The sequence below is a fragment of the Leptonotus elevatus genome, chromosome 16 (assembly GCF_054856555.1).
Source record: "Leptonotus elevatus isolate MCC_2025b chromosome 16, RoL_Lele_1.0, whole genome shotgun sequence".
In the NCBI taxonomy this organism is placed as follows: Eukaryota; Metazoa; Chordata; class Actinopteri; order Syngnathiformes; family Syngnathidae; genus Leptonotus; species Leptonotus elevatus.
The window spans coordinates 18,082,262-18,108,480 of NC_141254.1; the positions used below are offsets into that span (position 1 = coordinate 18,082,262).

The following is a 26,219-nucleotide window of genomic DNA, read 5'->3' on the forward strand; positions in this document are numbered from 1 at the left end:
CATACGTTTTCACGTTTACAATGTGTATTTCGTCATATATATACATTTCGGACTTTTTTCCCTTGATGGCATTCTGTCGAGCTGCCTTGCAGGGGTCCTCGAACGTGTTGACGTGCTAGCGGCAGCTGTCAGCAATAGCTAGCTAATGAGCTATCGTCCCCGTCGCGTTTTTGTCAATTTTGTCATTTTTATGCCGTAATTTTAATATTTTCTGGTATCGGATTTAAAAGAAAACAAACGTAACGGACGATCAAACATTTTCCCCAAATACATAACGCCTTTTAGTTCAACCATAGTCGTAAACGATGCAGCTAAAGTTGACTAGCTTGTTGTTGGGGATGTGATGCAGGCAGGTTGTGCTCTGCACTCGGTATTGTCGCTTCTCTTTTTTTTTTTGGGAAGTCATTGTTCCAACTGCAGGAAAGTTGTGTCGTATGAGATCAATGAGAAGTACCATAAATGTACTGTTATTATGAAATGGGTTATGAATATGGTTTCTTCTAATATATTCAGGCCAGCATAGTTGGCGTTACATAGATCATTTGAAATTATCGTGAATCACGATATCTGTGCATAGTGGATTTACCACGCCTGTGGTACGTTTAAAAAACTGGCCATCTTTTAATTCTATCACCATGGATAAGAAGTCATTTGACATCGTCATAGATGAAATAAAGAAGGTAACATTTGCTTGGTGAAAAATCACACAATTGTGATAAACAATCAAATCAACAATAAGTTTTCTGATTGCTCCATTTGTGCATTTTCAGTGTGTCCTGACTGATCAGCGGATTAAAGCCATTGAGCAGGTTCATGGATACTTCTCCAGCGAACAGGTTATCAGAAACACTGATACAATTTGTATTAGGATTAATAGATCAAATTCACAAAGTAATACTAAGTTGTCTCATGTTCTAAAATGACTTGTTGACCATCTACAGGTCATGGACATACTGAAATACTTCTCCTGGGCAGAACCTCAAATTAAAGCAGTAAAAGCTCTGCAGCATGTAAGCAACGTTTATAGACGACTGTCTTGCCTTTCCGTAATCTGCCATGTTTAATAGATGATTGCTTTTCTTGTAGAAAATGGTGGCAATCCCCACCACCAAAGTTGCGAACATTCTGAATTGCTTCACCTTTTCAAAGGACAGAATTATTGTCTTGGAGCTGATCGCTTTGTGAGTGCATTAGCTAATGTAACGTCATGGAAGATGATCCTATTCGCTTCATTCAGGTGTGAACTTGTTAGATTTCCCTACCAGCCTTTTTGTCTCCTTTGCAGGAATATTTCAGATGCACAAAATTACCGTCCTGTCGAGGATTTGTTTCGCATACACTTGTCGGAAAAGAAGCGTGCTCGCAGGATTCTGGAGCAGGTATTTATATATACAGTCAATAAACAAGTTGTTTAATTGGTCATTGCTCTGTATTGTGATTAGATAAGTGATTTGGGTTTACACCCCCCCCCCCAAAAAAAAAAGGATCAGTGAAGAATTTTACATATAATCTCTCCTAAAATACCAAATTCACGTCAAACTTTTTTTTCCTAGGTATGTAAAGTGGGTTGCAAGGCTCCTGTCGCCATGATCTCATCCTGCGGTATGATACCAGGAAATCCATATCCGAAAGGTAGACCGAGTCTGGTTACAGGCACATTCCCGGTAAGTCACATAAGGTTTCGGATTGCATACAAACATTTTCCCCAGATGCAGATATTCTTAGATTCTATTGAATCAAAATCATGTTTACGTTTCTGACTTTTTTTCATTGCGCTCCACGTTGAAGTTCTTGAATCTGTATTGCAATTGTATAATACGCATTGAAATCAGTTTCACAATTAATGTTGAAAATGCAATGGTATTGCCTACCATCTTTGATATATGGTGAAGGGCTGAAACAAATCACTGAATTGTTGCTCCTTGTGTCACAGGGAATCCCTCCCTTAAAAAAAGAAGGAGAGAAGAAAGATGACCATTCTAACAGCATGGAAGGGAAAGGGATTGCTTCTCGCATAATCGGACATTCCAAACCAGTAAGGAGAACTCCAAAAGTAGAACGACCTGATGAGTGAATGACTTCTTTTCATTTGATATTGATTTGTTTTGCAGTTCCCTTCAAGCTACTACCCCCATCGGCCCGTGCCCTACCCCATACCCCCGTGCAGACCCCATGCTACCATTGCACCAAGTAAGAGGCGACACACAAAGCTCGTCCGTGCTATAGACTATGACAAAAAAAAAAAGGTTCAGTGGTTTGGGACTGGGGTAAAGTCACGTGCTGTTTGATTGCAAAGTGGTACTGTGGGCAATGACAGTGCTGTATTTGCAACTGCTACACAGGTGCGTACAACAACGCAGGCCTTGTATCTATGGGAGGGGTCATAACGGCCAATATGCTCCCCCCCCCCTACAACTCTGCCCACAAAGTAGCAGGTAGGGTTCAACTGAGAAGGCCTGAATATGTGTGAGCAAGTAGACGCCGATTAAAGCTGGCATGCTGCTTACCTGCGCTTCTGCAGCTTTCAGGTGCACAATTTGCTGTCTTTTTATTTTATTTTATTTTATTTATTTATTTATTTTTACTTTAGGTGCACTGAATGACCAGAAAATGACAACTCCTGGTACATTTTATGGCTGTAAACTTCTCCAATTTTCTACAGAAGAGGATTAAGGCCAGTGAAGAGAGAAAAAAAAAAGTTTGGCAGGATTCTGACTTCATTCTCAGAATTCTCACTTTAAAGTCAGAATTCTCTTGTCACTGGCCCTAATCCTCTTCCGTAATTTCCAATGCCTTATGCTCCTGAATTATCCACATTGCAAACGTGAGCGTTTTTTTCTTAAAACTTCCTGTAAACTTCAGCTTGACAGATGCCATGTCTGCTCTGCAGAGACATGACACGTGGTCGTATCATAGTCAAGGTGTCCGAGGAAATATGCAAACTGCAGTTTTTTGGTCAGTCAATGTCGATGCTCATTTTTTATCCTTTGGTTGCTTATGGCGCAAGTAGCTTCTGACTAATGCGGGTCTTATTTCTGGGTTCATGCTTGCAGCTCATGAGGGGACTTTTAACTCACATTGCTTTTCTTTTTTTTTCCAACTTACTTGAAATCCATGTTTCAGGGCCTTTGGGGAGGCATGTGGCCAGAACCACAAATAAATGTTAAAAATGTGTAATTTTTTTTTTAACATTTGTCATTTTCAAAAGTGGACAATGTCAGCCATAATCAAATTGCCAAACCCACTCTGATAATAAGACAACCCCCCCAAAGGTAATATCACATTCCAACCTTTGAGGTCGCACGTGGGGAATCACTCTTCTACCTTTCTACTTGATCTTTTATTTATTTATTTTTTACTAAGTGTTAATTATAACATTACAATGGTACCTTGACTTAGGATAGAGGTCAGCAAGCTTTTCTGTCCCCCAAACATTTTTGGGGGCCAAATAAATAACCAAAAATGTGTCTGGTGCCGCAAAACATTTGAAGATTGTGATGTAGGAAACGGTGTGTTAAATAGAGCTGCACCACAACACAAATATACTCAGCATCCAATACTTTGACATTCATTTTCTTCTACCTTTCGCCTTTAATTTTTTGATTTTTTTTGTGTGTGGAATTTTTCATACTTGGTTTTCATATATTTTTAGAATTTTTATTTAAAAAAAAAAAGTTTTTTAATGGAAATATTATGGTCCTTTTCTGCCCCTCTTCTTCCTTTTTTTGGAAATTTTATGGCTATTTTTTTTAAAAACATTTTTTTCTGCCTTTTTTGCCAGCAAATTTCTGACATTTTTGGCAATTTTGTAGACATTTTATGGTAATTTTCATGATTTCTTTAGTTTCTGGACATTTTATAGTTACTTTTTGAACATTTTCTTTTCTGCCTTTTTTCTTTCTTTCTTTTTCTTTTTTAAATAATAATAATAAATCTTCTGACTTTTTTGGCAATTCCAAAAATATTTTATGGTATTTTTCTGCTTATTAGACAGTTTGGGTTACTTTTGAACATTTTCTTTTCTTTCTTTCTGACATTTTTGGCAATTTCACGGATATTTTATGGTAAATTTCTGCTTTTCCTTTTTGGACATTTTTAGGTAAGTTCAAAAAAATAATAATTTGACAACTTAAAAATTTGGACTTTGACATTTTTTTAAATTCTTAATTTAAAAAAAATCTGTGGCTCCAGAGTTGCAGACCCCTGGCTTGTTCTTTTGACATCTTGGTAAAATTGACCAAGCCACCTTAAGTGAAGGTGCCACTGTCTTTAGGATTTCCAAAAGTGGGATCATGTCATGTGATAACGGAACGACAGTCATCCTGATGTCTTCTCATCATTAGGCTACGCCAAACCAGGCAATCCCCAGAAAACGACACCAGGAGTCAACAGCGGGCCGCTGCTGATTCCTCACGGCTCCACGCCGTCCACTCCCGTCCCACCTCAGGCTTCGCCCTCTCAGCCCCCTCCCACAACTCCCATCACACCCGTTTTTCCCGGCATGGTGCCCGCTCACAACTCTCCGTCTCCCGCTCCGTCACCATCCGTCATCAAAACGGGTCCGCAGACCCCCACTGGCCGCGCGACACCATCTTCCGTCATTAAAGCACACACCCCCTCGGGTACCCCTTGTGGAACTCCTGTTCCAGTCAGCGGGGGCTTCTCCCCTTCCCCTTTCCATTCTCATTCTCGACCAGGCACCCCCGCCACCTCCCGGAGCGGCGCCGACGTCCTGTCTCAGATGGGTTCGACTCAGCAGAGGGGTTATGCGCAATCGACTGAGCACCCTTTCCATAGCGTACACCCGCAAGCAGGTAACCACCCGAGCTCGGTGATCCGTAGCTACGGCCCATCTGAAACGCCATCTAACACCCCGGGGTCCTCCACTCCAGTCATTCCCGGTAGTTCCACCCCAGGTCCCAGCCCCAAACCCTCCCCTGCGCATTCTGGCCACACTCAGGCCGCCATGGGCCCGCCTGGACAACTTCAGCACGAGCAGCAACGTGCGGCCATGAACCGGCACGGCGGCGGCAGCGGCAGCAACAGCCCCGTGCCCTCGGCTTTCAAGGGGACATCTCGCTCCGGCACGCCGTCTCTCAGCTCTCTGGTGGCCCCGGGATCAGCCCAGGCTGCGCTGGCCCGTTCTTTGGGGCTCTCGCACCCTCCAGGGTCTCCTCAGGTCTCCCTCGCCAACCCCGTCGCCATCAGCGGCCTCCAGGCTTTGTCTGCCAGCCCAGGACCGCAGCACTACCCAGGCCTGTCCCCCTTTCCTGCTCTTTCCTCTTCCCTCCCTCCGACCTCCATCCCCTCATCGAGCAACATCTCAAACCCCTCCCCAAACTCCATCTACCACGGCCTGGCTCCCAACGCCGCACCGGGCGCGGCCTGTCCTTTCGGCCTCGGCCTCACGTCTGCTCCGTCTATATTCCCAGGCCTTCCGCCTGGTCCGAGCCCCGCTGCTTTCACAGGCTTGGGAGGGCACGGCGCCGGGAGCCCCGTGTTGCCTTCATTCATGGGATTACCTGGAGCCGCTCCATGTTCTGTGGCGTCGGTGGCGCCAATGCAGGCGGCGGCGGCCGGCGTCCCGGCATCATCGCCGGTATTACCTGGTTTCGCATCTGCTTTCAGCTCCAATTTCCAGCCCGGGTATGTCACGAATCTTTCACAACCTGAGATGATGTGTTAGGACAAGCAGAACAGTTAAATTGTCTTCCACCAGGTGGCAGCAGGTACATAATTAACCTCTGTGTTTACCTGTTGCCATTCACTTAACAGTATGACAACACACGCTAACTGCATTTGAAAGTACATAAAGGCAATATTATAATTATCTCAATATATATATTTCTGTGTGTGAAATCTTTTTTTGGGTGTCGTGTGTTTTCTCAGTAACTACAATATTAAAAACATTGAAGATTGCTGGCAAAGTACTGGCTGTTTTGTACATGTGACAACAGTCTCCCGTCTTCTTCATATGGGGTAGAATGGGAAGACGTAAGCCTTATTGTACATGGAAAAACGTCCTAGCTTGGCTGCATTTTGCGCTTTGCACAAATCACTTGACATATCTCAAATACATATGAGAAAATGTGTTACGGTCCGATGAAAGTGAAGCTGACTTTTTTGGGCCAAAATTCCCAAAGGTGTGTTTGGCATAAATGTAATACTTTTTTTTCTGCAACTGGGAACTGGGAAGGTTTCTGCGAGAAAGCAAAAAAAAATATTCCTAGAACATCTAAATATAATGTGAGGTTAATCAGAGGCACTTTCAAGGATGTTTGCTGACTCTTATCTCATGTGATGGTTTCATTCTGAATACAGTCACATCCCCATTTCTAAGAGGGTGTGCACACTTGTGCAACCACATACTGAAGTTGTTTTTACTGCCCCTCGAAAAGATTCTTTATTTGTAAAGGTATAGGCCACATTAATTGTGAAAGAACTTTTGAAATAATTTAGCTTGTGCTCGTTTGTTTATTCATATTATTTCTACATGGGTGTGTAGACTTTTTATATACAGCCACTGTATCTGAGCTGGAGCCATATATTCTACAGCTTGTACTCTGCCCTAGGTGCGGTGTGTGGACTTTGTCTGGAGTAGCCCAACCCTATGATTATTATGAGCTGTGAATTTCATATTCCATCAAGCCACGCCCTAAAGTACTCCTGTTCTGCACATCCTTGTTGAAATGACAGTTTTTTTCTGATATATGTAAAAATAAAAAAAACAAGACCATAAGTTTTTTTCAAAACATTTTCCACCATTAATGTAGCCTAAAACCTGTACAACTACGTCAGCACTTCCAAATATGGGCACGCTGGCGACCGGAGTGCCGCCGCGTGACTCTCACTCAGAGTGAGTGGCGAGTGCAGTGTGAAAAGGGCATAAAGGTCCTTTTTCAGCTGAAGAGAGCCGGGGGGAGGTTTTGTTTTTGCGAACTGTAGCCGGTCTTGAATGTTTTTCTGAAGATGAGTCTTTTTGTCTTGCCACTCTGCCCACAGCCCAGAAATATAAAGACGACAGGAGATTGTTGTCACATGTTCTTGCCAGCAATTACTGAACCTCCTTTTCGTGTTGCTGTTGACGTCTTAGCAGCCTCTCTGACCAATTTTCTTCTCGCCTTGCAATTTTTTTTTTACCCTTTCACTGATGCCTTTCAAAAAATAACCATCGATTTATATAATCCTTCGATTATGGTGATGCAATACCAGCATGTTCCTAATTTTAACTCCTTCGATGCCATTGACGGCTATAGACGTCAAAACTCCATTTTAACTGCGCCGGTGGTCAAATAAGAATTGATTTATGATGACTTTTTCTACGTGTACTCCAGGTTGAGCAGTGGCCTGCAGGCTCCAGCGAACAGCGCCTTCCCGGGCCTGCTGTCCTTCGCTGGTGTCCCGGGCTTCTCTCCCGCCGCCTCCTCTGCTGCTCTCGGTGGCCTCCACAATCCAGCGATGCAGTCTGCCTTGCTGCAGGTACACACACACACACACACACACACACACACACACACACACACACACACACACACACACACACACACACACACACACACACACACACACACACACACACACACACACACACACACACACACACACACACACACACACACAAAGAGTTTTGTACGCTAATCACAAAAAGTTAGGAGCTTTCGGGTGAAATTTCAGGATGCATCTAAAACTCACTATGACCTTTACAGAGGAACTTCATTTGAACTCAACGTATGCAAACCTTGAATGCATATGCAAGTGTTCAGAATTTGAATACTTTTTTTCACATCTTGCTGCTCCTCGTGTTCCAGGCTCCGACATCCACTTTGGAGGTCTTACCTCCTCAGCCCAACGCCTTCGCCAACTATCCCGCAGGCCCAGGAAACCCCTTCCCCCTCCAGCCGGGCCTGCACCCCCAGTTGGGTTGGCAGTGATACCTGCGCTGTTCTGCTGTTTAACCGTCATGACATCTGGGCCTTCAGAAATGTTTTTTTTTTTGTTTATCTCTAAAGGCAGAAGACTGTGAAATGAAATGAGTGGAAAATAGTATGTGCATTAGTGAACAGATGTAAATATGAGTTGTTGTTTTCTTGTTTTTTTTTTTAAATCAATTATGAGTAGTTTTAATGTTAGTGTTGTCTTGTCGCCAATTTTACCAACATGAATTATGTAAAAAATGAAATGTATGCGGATACATGATGCCATGTTGTGCTCTCATGGTATTCATTGATGAAATCAAGTATGTATGGGCATGCATTGTTAACTGACATGCTGCGTTCAGTTGGATCGTCGTATTTGATTTAGTTAAACACTAATTGCGGCTGTCACACAAGCAGTTTTTGGATTTACATCTTAATACCTCCTGTTACTTTGAGAGTTGTTCTCCCATTTTTTTTACACTGTCTTTTGCTTACTTGGATTGAAATTTATGCTGTAACTTAGAATTTCTGTGTTTTATGCCGTGTGATGACTGTGCCAAGCCAATGAAATGAGGTCAACTCAATAAATGGAAACGCTCAGCAGAAAACGGTTCTTACATTTGATTACAGAGGTGAATCACCAAAATGATTACATTTCCTAAATGTGACGTAGTAAAAAAAAAAAAAAAAAAGCCTCACAACACATTGTTCATTCATTCCTTTATTTAACCAGGTAATAAACTCACTGAGATTAAAAATCTATTTTCCAAAAGTGACCTGGCCACAGGTTTTAAAACTAGTTTGAATTGTGTTAAATGAGACTGCACAACATCAAAGACTGACTAAAGATTTAAAAGCTTCTTTAATTACCCTGGGGGAACAATAAATAACCATGTCATCTGCATTTAAATGGAAACAGGCATTTGCCGCATTTTGACAAAGATCAGTAATATTAATAAGAGAACAACAGTAGACCTAGAACAGATCCCTGAGGGACGCCTTTAGAAACATGTAACAGTAACCTTGCTTCCTTGCTATTGTTTTATGTGGTCAAGGAGTGGTTATCATGAGCGTCATGGAGTGATTAATGCTTAAATGATGCCAGCCATCATGTATCATTAGCCATGAAACGCGACATATTTGAAGACAACAGGAAACTATAATACTGTCAACTTTACAGTTTTGTTTAGTTTTTACTACACAATACTTGATTTTAGAAACAATCTTGCACACTGGAAATACCCCCCCCCCCCCAAAAAAAAATATCCCAACAACCTAAAACTAGTCCTAAAGCTGATCAAAAATAAACTAAAATAAAGAATCTAAAAAATATATCTTAAATGAATAAAAACTAACAAACCCACTCTTAAAAGTAATTAAAACTACAGTAAATAAACATAACTCAAAAGATTATATTTGAAAATTATAATCTTTTTGTTTTATGTCATGTAAAGAATGTACCAAGCACTGGCAAAGAAATGAAGTACACTAAAATGAGTTATTAGCTTTCATCTGGAATCTATTTATTTAATGTATTAATTTATAGAGCTCAGCATCAGCAAAAAAACCTCAATTCAGCGGATTTGCTTTTGAGAATGAGAGAGCTTTACTCTGATTAATGATGAATATGATGACATTCAGTTTCAATTTTCTGGCGGGAGTTTAAAGCTATTGGGCCAAAATTGTCAGTCATTTGCAACTTTGATGAAAACCAACCCCAGTGCTGGAAAAAAAAATGGTTCATCTCGATGAAAGAGTTGTCCAACCTGATTGTGGTCACAGTTTGTGCAAACAAGGGGAAAGCTATTAACCTGACGCTGATTGTCCTCTGCTGATGACACAAAGCCACACCTTCTTCTTTCACTGTACGATATCATACTGCGGCTTCAAAAAGGCCCCGGATGACTTCCTGCTGATTTGTAACACTCGCTCAAGTGACTCTCACTTCACTTTTTTTTTCTTCTTCCCAGCACATGGAAATGGAGGACCAAATGGAAAGTCAGAAGAGGAGCAAAGAAACCTTAATATGTAAGCTTGACCTTATTTGTCTTCCATTTGTAGCTTTTGTGGTCTTAACTGGAATGGCTTATTGCTGTAGAATGAACACAGAGATGGTTTAGAATAGGATTAGCGTTGTGTACATAAGAGCAACTTTATTTTGTGTATTGCAGAGACGCTCACCTGTGCAGGTAGAAAAGCAGCAAAGCAGCCTGGGGCATATTATAGCTCCCATCGTCATAGAGACACACAGACATCGAGCGTCCCCAAAGCATGTGACTGTGCATCTCTCCGCTAAGAACAGATCTTTATCACAGCATTATCATTCCACAGGTGTTTGTTGTAGCAAAAAATACTTCATTTAAATTGGATGGCAGGTAGTTTGATGTCTACTTTAAAAATTTTTTTTTTTTTTTACTGTTAAGTATGACACATTAGATTATATTTGACTTTCCCCCGGTGATCGCGTTTTAATATACAGATAAAATGTGCGCATAACGTCTAGTTATAAACGCAGATAATGATAGTAATTGACGTTTAAATTGTGAGATATGATACGATGTGATAGCGCTGATAAACAAACTCTTTCCCAGTGGCCATGGTGATTTACAACAGCTGGAATGAGTGCCACGTATAATAATAATAATAATAATAATAATAATAATAATAATAATACTTTCTGACACATAGCCCGTATAAAAATACATACAATGCAAAACTATTTTATGTAAGCTATGATCCTTTTTTGACAGTGTTCCAAGAGTCCAAACGCTACCGTATCAATCCCCCCCCCCCCCCCCCCCCCGTGATTATGCTCAGTCATGTGACTGCGTGTTGCAATGAGGCTGTGTGATATGCCACCGAGTCATTCATTTAAAGCAACAGTAACATTTCCTTGAGTTCAGCTGTGGGGAAACTGCAAATCATGTGGTCTGATCTCGAAAATGAGAACAATACTGATTGTCTGTGTGATTAAAAAGCAGAAAGGACATGACAACAAAATTATTTATTTTAAATATATGAGTGAGTAGTAATATTGTAAACTAACTTTGACTGGAAACTATGACGCATATTGAAAAGTTTTTTTTTTTTTTTAGCAAAGCAGCTTTGATAAAGCTTGAGTCAACATTTCACTGTTTGTCTTTGTGTTGAAGTCCACTGTCAATGAAGGTAGTAATATGAGATGACCACAAACTAATAATAGACTTAATCACGTATAATACAATCATGGTATCGTCCTACTGTGCTCTGCTGGCACACCAGAAGGTTGAATGCGTGTCATCAATTTCTCGTTTGTCATTGCAGCTGACAAGACGGGCTCTTTGGGATGCTGTGGGTGGTTTATCATCATATTGGTTGGCTTCTTCACAATATGCCTCTTCCCCTTCACCATTTGGTTCTGTTTGAAGGTGCGTGTGTGGAACCCCCCCCCCCCCCCCAAAAAAAAACGAAACAAGTGCTTTGTTGCTCTGGAACTTTCGCTTCCTTTGGCTTTTTGTGGTTGGAGCTCATGCATGATTCTTTTTGCAGATAGTTCAGGAGTATGAGCGTGCGGTTATCTTCAGACTGGGCCGCATCACAGACAGGAAGGCCAAAGGACCAGGTATGAACCAGCAGTGTGTGTTTTTTTGTAATGTTTTTAACCTCATGTGTTTGATTGGACTGAAAAATTCTGCTTAATTCGCAGGGATTTTCTTCATTTTGCCCTGCACCGATTCATTTGTTAAAGTTGATCTGCGAACTGTTTCCTTCGACATCCCTCCGCAAGAGGTAATGATGGCATAGCGTCCATTGGTGATTCACATACACGTGCACAAAATGAACCTGCTTTAGACAAATGGAAATTAACAACGTAGGAAGAAAAACATCGAGATCATAAAAGAGGTGAAAGGGGAACAGTGTTCGACTGACCTTTTAAAAGCTGTAAAAACGTTAGCTAGTCACTTGTAAATACAACATCATTTGTCGTATACTTTATCTGGGCATTGCTTTACATTAGATTTTTTTTCTTTTTTTAAAGATTTTTAACTCATTCACTCCCAGCCATTTTCACTGAAGCAATCCCCTTCACTCTCGGCAGTTTTACTGGATTGTGACTGATTTTGCAAAGGCCCACAGAATATTGTGTTCTATTGCTATAAAAAAAAAAAAAACATGGAACCTACATTTGTATTTGTTTCCATTTTGCAGCAATTAGCATTAGAATTTAGCTAAGTTTCATCATTATTCACAATTTTCTTTTAGAATTGTGTGTAAATGTGCTTTTTTTTTTTTAAACATGGCCCTGGTCGATCTCTTTTGCTCTGCTGCCACCTGCTGGCCGTTTGTGTAATAACTACCATTTTTTTCAACCGTTCTTTGCAATTGAGAGGCTGCATCAAAGCCTTCTTCTTTTTTTTTTAGTTCACATAGTCAAACAAGTAATTCTGGCTCAAACATATTTTTTTCTTCTTCTTTTTTTCGCCATCCAGATTTTGACGAAGGACTCAGTGACAGTGAGCGTGGATGGCGTGGTGTACTTCCGGGTCAATGACCCCATCGCTTCTGTCGCTAACGTGTCCAATGCGGACTTTGCCACCCGCCTGCTCGCCCAGACCACCCTCAGAAACGTCTTGGGCACCAAGAACCTGGCCGAGGTCCTGTCCGACCGTGAGGGCATCGCTCACAGCATGCAGGTTTGGATAAGCATATTCAAAAGTGAAAGTAAAAGAATGAAGAAAGCCGCTAACACGCCAGCTCTGAACTCATCAAGTCTTTTCTCGCTTTTCTCATCTTTTTTTTAGACAAACCTGGATGAAGCTACAGACAATTGGGGTATCAAAGTGGAACGTGTTGAGATTAAAGACGTGAAGCTGCCTCATCAGCTGCAGAGAGCCATGGCTGCCGAGGCAGAGGCCGCACGAGAGGCCAGGGCCAAGGTCAAAACAAAACAAAACGGGAGCGGGTGCCATGTGCAGTGTGTCTATATTTGCCACACCTGCAATTCTGAGAACAAATAAAACCCTCAGAGATCTGGTGTAAAAATCACCAAAACATCCAATAGTCTTAGCTTAGCTAGGTAGCTTTGGATTTGGAGCATATTGGGTTACTTTGACACACGTTTGGCTTAAGTATTTTGACCAAACAGATTGGGTTGCCATTTTCGGTTGCCATTTTCGGTCGCCATTTTCCACAGTTTTGTGGTGTACTGAAGTTGAAGTCAACTTCATGTAACATTTTTGGAAACTGTTGTTGGCAGCTGGATGACTTAGTGGGCTTGGAGATTGGGGTTCGAATTATGTCAGGGTGAACGGTAGCATCCAGTTGGGTAACTAAAAAGGCAAGACACTCACCGCCATATGCCAATTCCAAGCCACTGCTAGTTTCAATCCTCGATAAAAAAAAAAAGAAGAAGTGTGGATTGTGTCAGGAATTTAAAAACTGGGCCAAACATACACCCCTAAAACTGTGTGGTAAAAATAACCCAATTTTGGTCCAAAATTGAGCCGACCCCCAACTTGGGCCAATTTGACCCAACGTTGGGTTTGTTTTGAATAAAAACAAATCAATTATTTGGGTTGTGTTGTATAAGACAACGAAAAAAAATTGGGTCACAATGACCCAAGTAGTGGGTTAGTCCAATTTTTGACCAAAATTGAATTCTTTTTGACCCAGCAGTTTTAAATGTTTATCATTTGAGTGACGTGAAAGTTCTTCTTAGAAAAATGTATGTAACAAAATAAGCATTATTTCTAACCACAGTTTTTCTGCACTGACCCATTTTTTTGGTCGCTTCAACTCATCAGTATGAGTAGTTTTTACCCCATTGTTGGGTCATAATCTTGACCCAACGTTTTGGGTAAAAATTTTGACCCAATGTGCTGTGTCAAAATCTTGACCCCAACGATGCTGGGTCAAATCCTCGACCTATCGCGCCGGGTGTACATAACCCAGCATTGGGTCTGTCCCTTTTGGACCAAGCTGTTGTGTTACTTTTAACCCAGCAGTTTACTCATGTGCTTTTTATAGGTCATCGCTGCAGAAGGCGAGATGAACGCGTCACGCGCCCTGAAGGAGGCGTCGCTGGTCATCTCCGAGTCTCCGGCAGCTCTGCAGCTCCGTTACCTGCAGACCCTCAGCACCATCGCCGCAGAGAAGAACTCCACCATCATCTTCCCCCTGCCCCTGGATATTATTTCTCATTTCATGCGCAAGTGACAACATGAGTAGCCGTGTTTGCTGGCGGCGCTCTTCAGATAATATTGTGCAGTTGTTGAACTTTTAACAGAGGATTTGGTTGATGTAGTCAAGATTAATGTCATCGTCGTGAGTGCCTTTTTTCGCGGAGTATAAATTCATGTTTGTGAAGGAACCATTGCATGCTTTGACACGTCATATTTATTTGTATTCTGGTCTTTATCAATTTCCTGGAACTATTAAGAAATGCCGTCATTTCACAATGTTGTTTTTTGTCTCATTTTGCAATTTATTAATTATTTACTTAGTTTACATCCCCACACCTGATGAGTGAATTCTTGCTTAATGATGATTTTCAGTCATTCATCCATCTACTTTGTGAACTGCTTATCACCAGGGTCACGTGCACCGGGCATGCAGGAGCCTATCCCAATCTGTGGTGGGAGGGGTAGGCCTGCATCCTAAACTGGTTGTTTAGAAAAATAATTGGACAAAGCGTAGGCTACATAAAACTAATAATAAGGCGTTATGGTTTAACTTCATTATTTGTCTTTCTAAATTGTGCAGCTTTATCTATCGAAAAAAATAAAAAAATAAAATAAAATACAGTGCTCACCAAAGGACCACATACCTGTTCTAAAACTACAGTAGCTTACCAGACATTGTGATTTCCTGTGAATGTTGTAGAATTGAATGATCAATTTTATGTAATGTAAGCGCTTGCAGAGGTTTGTAAAAATAAAGAACCGCATTATTGAAATGTATGTTTCCAACCATGTTAAATGATTGTGGGGAAAAATAATCAGCGTCTTTTCATAATGAATATCATTAATTATTATTAATAAATTGGATATTAAAGTATTTTGAACGGATTCTTTATTGTAGCAAAGTCTCAAATTGCACAAATGTAAATTAAATTGTTGCACCTGTGCAACCAGAAAACTCCGAGGGTTACTGAATGCACCAACTTTAAATTCGCATGACCAATGATTTTAGTGGCTCAGAATCACGTGATTCGCGATTGCGTAACTGACTACCTCTCGCCCGCTTGATACAAACGAAAACAATACGGTACCATCAACTCAATTAATTGATGAACGTACACATTTAGACACCGGGCATTTTGAAAAAGTTGCGAGTGACTTAGTTAAGAGAAGTGGACAAGGAAGACGAGGCGCTGCATCCGACGTCGAAGAACTTTGTCAAACATCCACAGGTGAGAATAATGACTTTAAAAAAAAAAACACTGCCTAGACCCTAAAAGTTCTTCAATTACAGCAAAAATAATCAGAGACAAGACAATAAGGATGTTCAAGCAGACTTTTAATTGTTATGTGATGAATATCTATTCTATAGTCTTACACAAGTGACGAGCGGCGGTGCAGGGCCAAATTCCTAAAAGCGATACATTTGCCTTCAAATGACATTCATCATCCTTTAAAGTTGGTCTGCAACACTTTTTTTAACTACATGTCGACCATCACAAATGCTAGAAGTTGAAAGAAGAGAAATAGCAAAAGACTGACAAAACATGCTTCTATTACTTTGTTGGTGCATTTTAAGACACACGTCGTGTGGTAAATATATTTACATTCAGACATACAATCAGTGGCAGAACAAACACATTCATTCCCTCAGGACCAAATTGTGTCATTTACTTCCATGAGACAAAAAAAAAGAAAAGAAAAAGAAAAAGACAGCCAGATAGCGCTTTGCAACAACGCCATTTACAAATTCAATTCTTGTGGAAAAGACAAACGACTTGTCTTAATTCGGGGGACTAAGTGCTACATATTGACATATTAAATGGCTGCTACAAATGCAGTATTGTTTAGACAAGAGGTCCTTTTTATATGTCATCAAATCACGTGAATGGTAGAAAATACAGTCAATACATTGCTTTTCACATTCAGAGCAAGATACATTATGTCCACAGGACACGCTGGCAGGGTCATTCGTGTTGTGGAAATTACATGGAGCTGTATATTGTTATTGTTGTTGTAAACTGTATTATTTTACACCTGAAGTGACCCTGAAGTACAATTGTAAATATTTGAAAACACAGTGGCTGAGTGACTGGCAGTTTTCCGTACAATTAACATTCTCTAAATCAATCAAATGCTTTTGTTTTACTTGAACATTCTTTATTTTTTTTTATTATTATTTTTTTTTTACGAGCGTTTAACCCTGTCTACCAACCATAGAAAAAAAAAACCTTGTCGTTCCTCGTCATGACGCAGTTAGTTAGCTTTTCATGGCCGTCAAAAGTGCTGTTATGGCTAATTAGCATCAACGTTACAATTTGTTTCTGAGAAGAAAAGAAAAGTGCAACACGGTAACGTCATGTTACTAAATGCTGTAACACGGGGGTGGGGGGGGGGGATCTTTTTCGTTTGTCAGGCTAATTGATTCAACTAATTTTACAGTCCTTCAACCATGCATTATTATTATTATTATTATTATTATTATCCATCCATCCATCCATTTTCTGTACCGCTTGTCCTCACAAGGGTCACGGGGTTGCTGGAGCCTATCCCAGCTGGCTTCGGGCAGTAGGCGGGGTACACCCTGTACTGGTTGCCAGCCAATCGCAGGGCAATTATTATTATTATTATTATTATTATTATTATTATTTCAGTGGGTTGAATCTTTGATAGCATTTCATGGCGCGCCAGCTGAAATGCTCTAATGTGCCTTATGCAGTCATGATGTTGGTCCCCCCCCCCCCCCCCCCCCCCGCTGCTGTCCAAGAACACATGACCGTGCATCTATTACAACTCTTTTATCCCATCGCTATCTCTCTGACACAGTTTATTTACAGCGGTTTGTTTTGTTTTCATGCAAAAGACTAAATTCCTGTCGCGCTCTTTAGCAGGGGACGCCATCGGTGTAAACGGACTGAAAATCAGGACCACTCGGCCAACGCAGCCTCCGTGCGAGCACCCTGAGGCTGAAAGTGTGAGTACATTTTACAATCCTGGTTGGTTTCTATTGCATTTGTTTCTTAAAAAGAAGAAGAAAAATGAGACCAACTCGAAGAGATATATATAAAAAAAAAAAAAATAAAAAAATGAAAGAGGCTATAGTAACATTTTTAAAGAGAAACTCCCTGAATGGTAACATTTCAAACACTTGAGAAATTTTAGATTTAGAACATACACCGGTAAATACATGCTCTGATAAAGCAGAAACATTCAAATTCTTTTTTTTTTTTTTTTTTCTATCAAAGATCCTTTTAGAAACAGTTTAAAATTATCTTCACAAAGAGGTCAACTGAAGTTTAAATGTTGAGCCAGTGGAACCCCAAAAGTCAAAAAGTGGTCACATTTTCAAGATCAACAGGAATTTCAGAAAACGTGTACGCCTCAACATTCACAAGCGGTTCATGAATGATGTCAGATAAGAAATCATCAATTGTCTTTGATCTCTTCGGGTCATTGAGAATCTAAAGCAGCGGTGTCCAATCTACGGCCCAATACTGTCAAAGGCTGAGTCGTTTGACTGTATTATATCGTGGTTAGCTTCTCTTTAGACAGTTGGGAATGTTGACATGTTAATATTCCCTGTTAATGCGTTTTCCATTATGGCAAAAATAATAAAATAGAAGTCAAACCAGCATGACAAAAATGATTTGAATTTGGAGGTTCCGCTGTTAATAGCTTATTGACAATTCATTCATTTCAAGACCGTCCCCGGTTTCGTTCGTTTCCGTCATAAAGTCGGCTAAATAAATAAATAGACAAAACACAGCAATAATCAGACTGGAAGACGTTCACGGTGCATGCGTGCTTAAGTAGCGTAAATACGTGGAACAAAACGGGTCTGAAGGGATGTGTCATGATGCCGTCCGGATTCGGTAGGAATCTGTACGGAAAATTAAAATGTCACCAAAAAAAAAAAAATAATCTAAAATCTTTTCGGACAATATCCATGTTGTGCAAAAATATTCCATCCATCCTCTGAATTTCTTATCCTTGAAACAAAATTGCTCATTATTTTTCGTACAAAATCCTACGAAACGTTCAAGAAACTGGATCCAGCAAAGTGTTGGAACGGCTCCCATAAATCCAGCGTCGACTTCATTGTTAGCATTGTTAGCATTTGAATGCAGTGGAACCTCTAATGTTAAATGGCCCCCTGAGGTCATATAAATCCAAACTGGGACCAAAATGTTTTGGAGAATATGCCAACAAAGTTAATATTAGTCGCGTTCCACAGAGGATAAAGAACACGTGCCTGTAAATATTGCTATAAACTTGATAACCTTTGTATATGGAAAAGTTACGGGTTTGTGTATTTTCTTTAAACACGCATTGTTCAGTTGTTTTTGTTTCATGGAATTCATTTCTTTTGGGAATAATTGTTTAAAAATCCTGAAATTGCGTTCAACGTTAGAGGTTCAAGTGTAAGTGAAATCAATTGCATCCTGGTGTGAGGCATAAGATTTCACTCAAACCAATTAAAAATGACAAATATTGAATACAAATCGACTGACCTTTGCTGGTGAAATGGCAGAAGTGTAAGGCGCTTTGTTTGGGGATTTAACTTTGTAAAGCAGAAGTGACAAACTCATCATTTCCTCGGATAGGATTTTGTTGTTGTTGTTGTTGTTGTTGTTGTTGTTGCTTCCTCTGACTTCATACTGACACTTATTTGTGCCACGAATGTACGTAACGTATACAACGAGTATTTCAAGACTGTTCTGAGACATCGTGAATGTTTGGTAAAAAACCCCGGATCTTTTACGGGCAAGGAAGCATCAGCAAGTTTAAGATTTCAACGTGTCATTCTGGACACAACATTAGGAAAGTAGTGATTAGAGGAAATCATTTAACAAACAGAATGTAAATAAAAACGAAGGATTTTACAAGTTTTTTTTTTTATCTCTGTAAAGTGAGACAAGCTACCGAGTTGCGATTGGCTGCTGCCCGATGAGTTGGTGTGCACGGGCCCGGTGAGTGATTCTGATTGGTTGCCGCCCTGTGAGTGGGCGTGGCCGGGCCCGGCGAGTAATTCCGATTGACTGTGTGGAAGGGGGAGGTGGACTGAGGCTGCCGGGGGCAGCCTTGGCAGTGGGAGGGGGAGTGGCATCCCAGCGGAGGAGCGGGTGAGCGCGAGAACAACGGGGACGACGGGATGGGGGAGGTGGAGAAGGGGCGGTGGAGGGGGGAGGACGCGGGAGACGTCAGCGGGCTGGTCTGGAGACGCCACAGCAGCTCCTCGTTGTTGCGACTCAGGCGCTTCTTTTCCGTGCTCTCCTTCTCCACTGATTCCTGGAGGTTGGCATTTTCTTCTGACAGTTGCCTGTAAGAGCGGCAAAAAAAAAAGAAGATAAATGTTGCGCACCAAAAGTACCCCCGTCTGGTTCGTGGTGGTTCTGTACGAGGGAGTAATGAAGTCATACCTCGATACGGTGAAATTTCTGTCAATTCGAGCTTTCAGATCTTCATTCTGTTGCTGCATGACCTGCACCTTCTCCTCCAGGAACACATTCTTTTGGGCCTGCTCAAAAGTCAAAAACGCAAACCCGGGCAATGTCATTCATTCGTCCCGCGCGTCCGCGCGGCGTTGCGTAACCGTCGTGACGGCGAAGGCGGCCGATTTGAGCCTACCACTTTTTCCAGCTCCGAGATCTTCTGCTCTTGCTGGTGGATTTGCTGGTTCTTCATTTCCACAACCTCCTTCAAGCTCTTTAGATCCTTCTCAATATGCTGGTAAGGAGCTAAGGCGTCCTGTTGCATGGGAACATGTAGCGCAACGGTCTCACACTCAACATATGTGGGGGGGGGGGACGCTGTCCATAGAGTCCGGGTATGTTGGACCACATCGTATTGTACAGTAGAGTATTCAAAACGTAGAACTATTCCAGTCTTCTCAATTATTATGAACAGTTCAGAACATGAAGAGTTCTTCAGAATATAAAAAGGATTGGTGGTCTGTCCTCTGTCTGTAATGGCGTCTGATTTCTTAACTCATTTGCTCCCCAAAACGTTCTATTCTAAATATTGCCATGGTCTTAAAAAAACGTTGAGTTTTATTAATTTTTTTATGCTAGAGCGTACAGAAAGCGTTGATGGCAGCCTCTGACCTGCTTAAAGCAATGGTAGTTAGTTGTTACAAAAAAAACGGCCAGCAGGTGGCAGCAGAGTGTAAGAGATCAACCAGGGCCATGTTGCAAAAAAACTCTTTTCCCCCAGTGTTTTGAACAGGTTTGTGAATAATGATGAAGCTTCGCTATATTCTAATGCTAAACTTTTTTTTTCCTGATAAAAGAAGAGACTCCAATTTTTCTTTTGTTTTTGTAACTATAGAACACAATATTCTGTGGGCCTTGTAGAATGAGTCAAAATCCAGTAAAACAGCCGGGAGAGCGAAGGGGGCTGCTTCAGTGAAAATGGCTGCAATTATGTTGATGTTGTGCTAAAAAAAACAAAAACAAAAACAAAAAAAAACCACGCGTCTCCCGTTTTTCTTGAAATTGGCAATTCCTCGTCGCTGACCAAGTAGGGTGCCGCAAAATATCATCCTGCGGGCCGCAAATGGCCCCCGGGCCGCGAGTTTGAGACCTCTGCTCTCGAGCCTTTATATTCTACTAAATATTATTAAAATAGTGTGTCTCCCGCTTTTCTTGAAATTGCCAATTCTCATCGCCGTAGGGGGCCACAAAATATCATCCAAATGGCCCTCGGGCCGCATGTTTGAGACCCCCGATCGAGAGCCGTTCACATTAAAAAGTTTTCTTACCAATCCTTCCAGTTTTACCCCAAGAGGTCTATAAATCTCACGAGACTAAAGGATATATCTTTTGTACAAACAAATGCGTCCATGTTACGCAGGAGATTCGCCGTACGACATAAATACGTTTTCAGCATTTTTTATGTGCTGCGACGTCATCGTCTGAGCAGTTGCTTTGGTTAAAAACTCACGACAATCTGCTCGTCGGTGCTCTTCCTCAACGCCTCTTCAAAGCGCTTGGCTTTGTCCCGCAGGCTGTGGTTTTGAAACGTGAGCGTGTCGACTTGATCCTACATGACACACAAAAGCATTGTTGCGCACCAGCTTTGGCTTCAAAAGTCGGTGGACGCGTTGACAAAATCAAATAAAAACGAAAATGCTTTCAAAACAAAACTAACAAACGACATTTTATGTTTACAACACTGATTAAAACTAACTATAATCATAGCAAAATTGTCCTTCGTTTTTAGTCCTTTGGGGATGATTTTAAATGTGATTTGAAGTAAATTGATTTAACCGGAATAAGGACGTTTGAAAGCGTCACACAGAAGTGACGTCATCCAGCAGCAGCCAATAAAAAAAGCACCTTCAGATGACGAAATGCAACGCCAGGTAATTTTTCTGTGGTGTTTATGAAATATTGCGCACAAGTAGAGTTGGCAAATCCAGGTCCAGAAAGTAAAAACCCTGTCACAGTTTGGCTTTAACTCCAGGTGCTAGCCAGTTAGCTAGCGAGTTCCCTGGCTAGCTCCCGTGGTGCTAGGGAGCTAGCTAGTTAGCATCAATGGCTAAAGGCAAACTGTGGCAGGGTTTTTACTTTCTGGACCTGGATTTGCCACCTCTGCGCACAATGGACATAAAACAAACAAAACAAAACTGAAAACTAACACTGAAACGAACTCAAACTAAACTAAAATTAAGCATTTTTTAAATAACTAAAACTAACAGAACCACCGTGAAAAGTAGGGGTGTTAAAAAAAATTGTTTCGGCGATATATCGCGATATTACCGTGCACAATTCTCGTATCGATTCAATATGCGGCCAAATCGATTTTTAAACATCAATTTTTGATGGAAATATCCAACAAAACATCTGACGTGAGGTTAACTTTTAAACCAAGAGTGCCATCTAGAGGAGGACAAAAATATTACAGGTGCTTCATTTGTTTGTCTGTCTGGTTAGCTGTTTAGCTAGCTAGCTAGCTGGCCCATTTAAACAAAGAGTGCCATTTAGAGGAGTCAAACAATATCACAGGTGTTTCATGAAGCCTCATTTGTCTTTCACTACTGATTAGTATTTTTAAAATTGTGAATAAAAGGGGGAAAAAATCGCAATAATCGACTTATAGATTCGCATCATGATTAATCGAATCGTAACCAATGAATCGTGATACGGATCGAATCGCCAGGTACGAGGCAATTTACACCCCTCGTGTCAAAAACTCAAAACGACATAAAAACGAACTAAAATGAAAATGCCAAAACAATAATAACCCTGGCTGGACCATACCTGAAGAGAAAGCCTGAGTTTCTCGAAATCCTCCTCAAGAAGCAACTTCTGTTGCTCGTGAGCTTTCCTTAAGTCTGCGCGCATTCGGAAGTGAGGGAGAAACGAGTTTGTGTTACTTGCCTAGAAGGCGAGATTGTTGCTTTCACGTGACCTCTAATCATACGACCTCTCATGGTTCGGGCGTGCTCCTCATGCAGTGTTGCCATGGTGATGTTATGCATGTCTCTGAGCTCCTGAATGGATGCCCGGTGGTGGGCCGTCATCTCCTCCGCCTGACACACAAAATACAGAACGAGGACTTGTGCGGACTTGTCACACGCACTATTGAGAACAAGTCGGAGGCATTTGGCGTTCACTTTTTTTTAGCGGCTGTTTATCGGAAGCAACCACATCGAAGTTGATGCCGCCCGCTTGCTCACCTGCTCCTGCTGCTGGGTCCTGAGCTCCTCCATTTCCGACTGATGCTCCGCCTTCAGGTCTTCCGTCTCGACCGAGTGGCATTTCCGTAGGCTCGCCTCCACGCCGGCCAGTTCCGCTTCCTGCTGCACTTGCAGTTCCCGCAGTTCTCGTTCAAATGCCGACGCCACGGCAGACTTCTCCAGCTTGAGCCGCTCCCAGTTTGCGGAGTTGGACACTGAGCAGGGGGGGGGGGGGGGGTGCGTTCTAAGTCGGGGTGCGCATCTCTCCCACAAAAAGACGATTCCATCCGGTTTTTGATACCGAGCGATTCAGAGTTTAATTTGGAAGTGGAACGACTTTTTGGGGTCATTGTACATACATTTGAATGAACGCGTTAGTACTGTAAATCTGCCATTGCCTTTTTAAGATATAACTCTCCAATAAAAGACGATTCAATATGTATCTCGATATACTTCAAAGTGGAATTATTCGATTCGGTTCGATTTGAGGCACCGATTTTTTTATTTTATTTTTTCACACCCCTAGTTATAAGCATTTTAATGTACATTTACGAAGGATTGCTCTCTGATAAAATGTCACTTTTAGAAGAGTTTTTCAACATTTAGAATTCACATGATCTTTTTTATCAAACATCTAAATCTCGGGTCCTCAAAACTTTTGGATCCGTTGCTTTCGCTCTTTGATGATGCAATTGCGAATGGTTGAACAAACAAACATCGCGCTTTTGGGGTCTCCTGAAAAGTGGCAATTGTAGAAGTACAAGGTTTTGGCCCAACGGCAGAGTAGGTATGCAAATGTTTGAAATGACATGTGTCATCTTTTTGGACCCCCAAGTTTGACAACTCTAAATTGTCCATTGTCCAATTGTCCACATTTGCCCCGTCACTACAGGAAGTGTGAAGAAGACAAATGTGATACGATAAGAGGAAGTTACGAGAAATTGAGACTCACCAAGTTGCTCTTTGATCCGTTGTATTTCCTGGAACAAGTTTGATTCATTCTCCTCTGCGGTTTTGTTCTGATGGGGGGGGGGGGGGGGGAGAAATAGTTGAAAGTCGCGTTACTAACATTTGCATCATCTGCTGCAAATGATAGGATTTTTTTTTTTTTAATTCCTGATTCTAAGAGAACAAAATCTATTTAATATGATCTCTCAAGGTCTGACATCAGATATCCTCTCGATATCGCCGTCTGACATCAAGCGCCGCCATTTACGCCGCAATTTCCTCTCCTAAATGGGCTGTCCGTCCTGAACTGCAGTTACAGCGGTACAGGCAGCAGGTGGCGCTGCGAGCTCCTGTTATCGGCCTCCGCTTCACCAACTTCTTATTTATTTGGCGCTCAGACAGCAGCCATGAAGTCGTCTGGTCACCTCACGGGTGAAATCATTCCAGAGGTCGCGAGAGGAACGAGCTCGCCGACGCGCTGAACTCTCCCGCAACCCCCCCCCCCCCTCCCCGCAGTCACGAACGCTCTGGCTCCTAATCATCGCACCCGGGGACCACGCTGTGAATCTCACCTCGCCGTGTTAAATACTGCATGCGCTCTCGAGCGCGCGTGCAAGACTGCAAGTGCATTCTGGTCAACCAAAAAGACGGGTTGATCAGGAGAGAGGAACATTTTTTTTGCTGTGATGTTCTGCCCGTGTTCAATGAGCGCCGTCACCTTGAGGCAGTAATGCTGAGTGGTTACGATGAAAGCTTCGAAACCCAAAGAGGTCTTCCTCAGTTCTTCTTTAAGGGTTGTCAGTTGCTTCTCTTGCCGCTCACAGCGTCCACGCAGCCTCTCCAGCTTCGGCCACCCCAAAAAAAAACAAAAAAACAATATCAACATCAACGGCGTTGACTCACTGGACGGGCTTTCCTTCAATTTCACCTCCTCGCGTTGCTCCTCCTTCTCCCTCTCCTTCGCTTTCCTTTCTTCTTCTCTCCGCTGAGCGTCCTCCTTCTCTTGCTGCAGCTTCAGGGGTGGAACGCGACGAGGGGATCCAGGGGGGGGGGCAGACCCCCGGGCCGGCGGTCCTCCTGCGGGTCGCTGGCCTGATTGGACTATAGGGAGGCGCAAAAACAAACACGGGGGGAAGGAGAATTGTAAATGCCAAGGATTCGATATGACATAGATGGCCAGTCGTCGTGCATCCATTCATTGCTAGCCAATCGCAGGGCGCAGCAGTCATCATATACTCATAAATATTTCCGCTGAATATGCATCAATTCTTAATCAAACTGATGAGGATCCAGCAAGGAAATTTGGCCTGACCTCCTGCTAATGGCCGCGCTCACCTGATAAATGACACGGAGTTAATGGAATGTTTTGTACCTCATGATTAACATCTAATGGCTGAGGATGATGCAACCCTAAAACCTTATTATGATTCACTAACTCAAAAAAAAAGAAAGAAAATACTTTCAATAAGGATTTAGTTTTAACTAGGGCCACCGTCACGTCAATTAATTGAATTTTTTTTAATCAATGCATGATTTATTGTCCAGAGTTAACTCATGATGAATCACACATTTTATATTTGTTCTAAAAATTCAATAAAATATTTTTTTTTTCCCAAAAAAATTATACTCATGAAAGTGGTTCGATCTTTTAGTTCATTGATATATATTATATATATAAGTAATTCATAAAGTTATTTAAAGTTAAAAAGATACATACAAGTGCAAATGAGTGTAAAACATTCCGGTAATGTTTCTGCCACTAGGTCGCATTAGTGTTTTATGTTGGATGTTAGTGAAAGGAACAGTACACTTGAGTTAATGAATTAGAATACGAAGCAACTCATTGACTCTTGCCCATTTTTTTTCCCATTGGAGATGACAAATAATCCCCCGTCCTGACAAATTATTTCTGCTATACAGTTTTGTGTTTGACTCCGTGGCACGTTTTCTGAAAATTGTGCCACGAACAACTCCTGGATTTGCTGAATAAAATACACCTCCCGTCTAAGAGCACGTAACCAATCCTTTTTTTTCGGGGGCAGACATTGTCATAAAATTTTTGTGAAATCATTAGATGACAACCCACATCACTAAGTCCAAATAAAACAAATTAAAATGCGCCGTTAGCATTTACAATCAAAAACACCGCTGCACCCTTTGACTGCCTCGACCTTATCATTCAGCCAATTAACGCACGGCGAGCGGTCCCCATGACAACCCGGGGGCTGGGGTTGGGTGCACAGTCCCAGATAATGAGTGCAAAATCCGTTTGCGGGAGGGTGGGGGTGGCGATAGCATGACAAGCTCAGGGTGAAGAAGCGAGGAGGGCGCGGAGTACCTGAGGCCGTTCGATGATTGTAGTCGAAAGGACTTTTCAGCAATTTTGAGCAAAAAAAAAAAAAAAAAAACACACCACAATGTGTATAAATAATTAAGCTACTGTAGCACACATCTGAATGATACGTGACAGATAGAGAACATGGCGCGCGAACGGCCGACTGGAAGGACCTTCGTGCC

General features: G+C 41.8%; 3 protein-coding genes across 5 annotated transcripts in view; 2 read left to right on the plus strand and 1 right to left on the minus strand.

The window, feature by feature from the left end:
- Window positions 1-82: 82 nt before the first annotated feature.
- Window positions 83-8,098, plus strand: proser1 (proline and serine rich 1). Of its 2 annotated transcripts, XM_086098851.1 has the most exons (12): window positions 83-680; window positions 771-836; window positions 942-1,010; window positions 1,087-1,181; window positions 1,286-1,379; window positions 1,554-1,664; window positions 1,934-2,035; window positions 2,112-2,190; window positions 2,343-2,435; window positions 4,344-5,646; window positions 7,335-7,479; window positions 7,809-8,098. In XM_086098851.1, exons 1-12 carry the CDS (start codon window positions 636-638, stop codon window positions 7,929-7,931), a joined length of 2,325 nt encoding a protein of 774 aa, XP_085954977.1. In that variant the 5' UTR covers window positions 83-635; the 3' UTR covers window positions 7,932-8,098. The 2 variants fall into 2 exon arrangements, with proteins under 2 accessions (XP_085954977.1, XP_085954978.1); XM_086098852.1 differs by lacking the exon at window positions 2,343-2,435.
- Window positions 8,099-9,778: 1,680 nt separating this feature from the next.
- On the plus strand, window positions 9,779-14,951 carry stoml3b (stomatin (EPB72)-like 3b). The gene is made up of 7 exons (XM_086098674.1): window positions 9,779-9,944; window positions 11,220-11,323; window positions 11,445-11,517; window positions 11,602-11,684; window positions 12,386-12,589; window positions 12,698-12,832; window positions 13,923-14,951. Exons 1-7 carry the CDS (start codon window positions 9,890-9,892, stop codon window positions 14,109-14,111), a joined length of 843 nt encoding a protein of 280 aa, XP_085954800.1. The 5' UTR covers window positions 9,779-9,889; the 3' UTR covers window positions 14,112-14,951.
- A 1,877-nt stretch (window positions 14,952-16,828) lies between these two features.
- Window positions 16,829-26,219, minus strand: part of mtus2a (microtubule associated tumor suppressor candidate 2a) — a 35,883-nt gene continuing 26,492 nt past the window's right edge. Inside the window, exons 7-16 of one of the 2 annotated variants that reach the window (XM_086098568.1) lie at window positions 24,631-24,803; window positions 24,421-24,546; window positions 23,707-23,773; window positions 22,755-22,969; window positions 22,502-22,607; window positions 22,336-22,409; window positions 21,017-21,115; window positions 19,703-19,822; window positions 19,495-19,592; window positions 16,829-19,394 (exon numbers count right to left, since the gene is read on the minus strand). In XM_086098568.1, coding sequence (XP_085954694.1) covers window positions 18,971-19,394; window positions 19,495-19,592; window positions 19,703-19,822; window positions 21,017-21,115; window positions 22,336-22,409; window positions 22,502-22,607; window positions 22,755-22,969; window positions 23,707-23,773; window positions 24,421-24,546; window positions 24,631-24,803 — 1,502 coding nt within the window. In that variant the 3' untranslated portion in view covers window positions 16,829-18,970. Of the gene's footprint in view, window positions 19,395-19,494; window positions 19,596-19,702; window positions 19,823-21,016; window positions 21,116-22,335; window positions 22,410-22,501; window positions 22,608-22,754; window positions 22,970-23,706; window positions 23,774-24,420; window positions 24,547-24,630; window positions 24,804-26,219 lie in introns of both variants that reach the window. The other variant, XM_086098567.1, reaches the window with a different exon arrangement.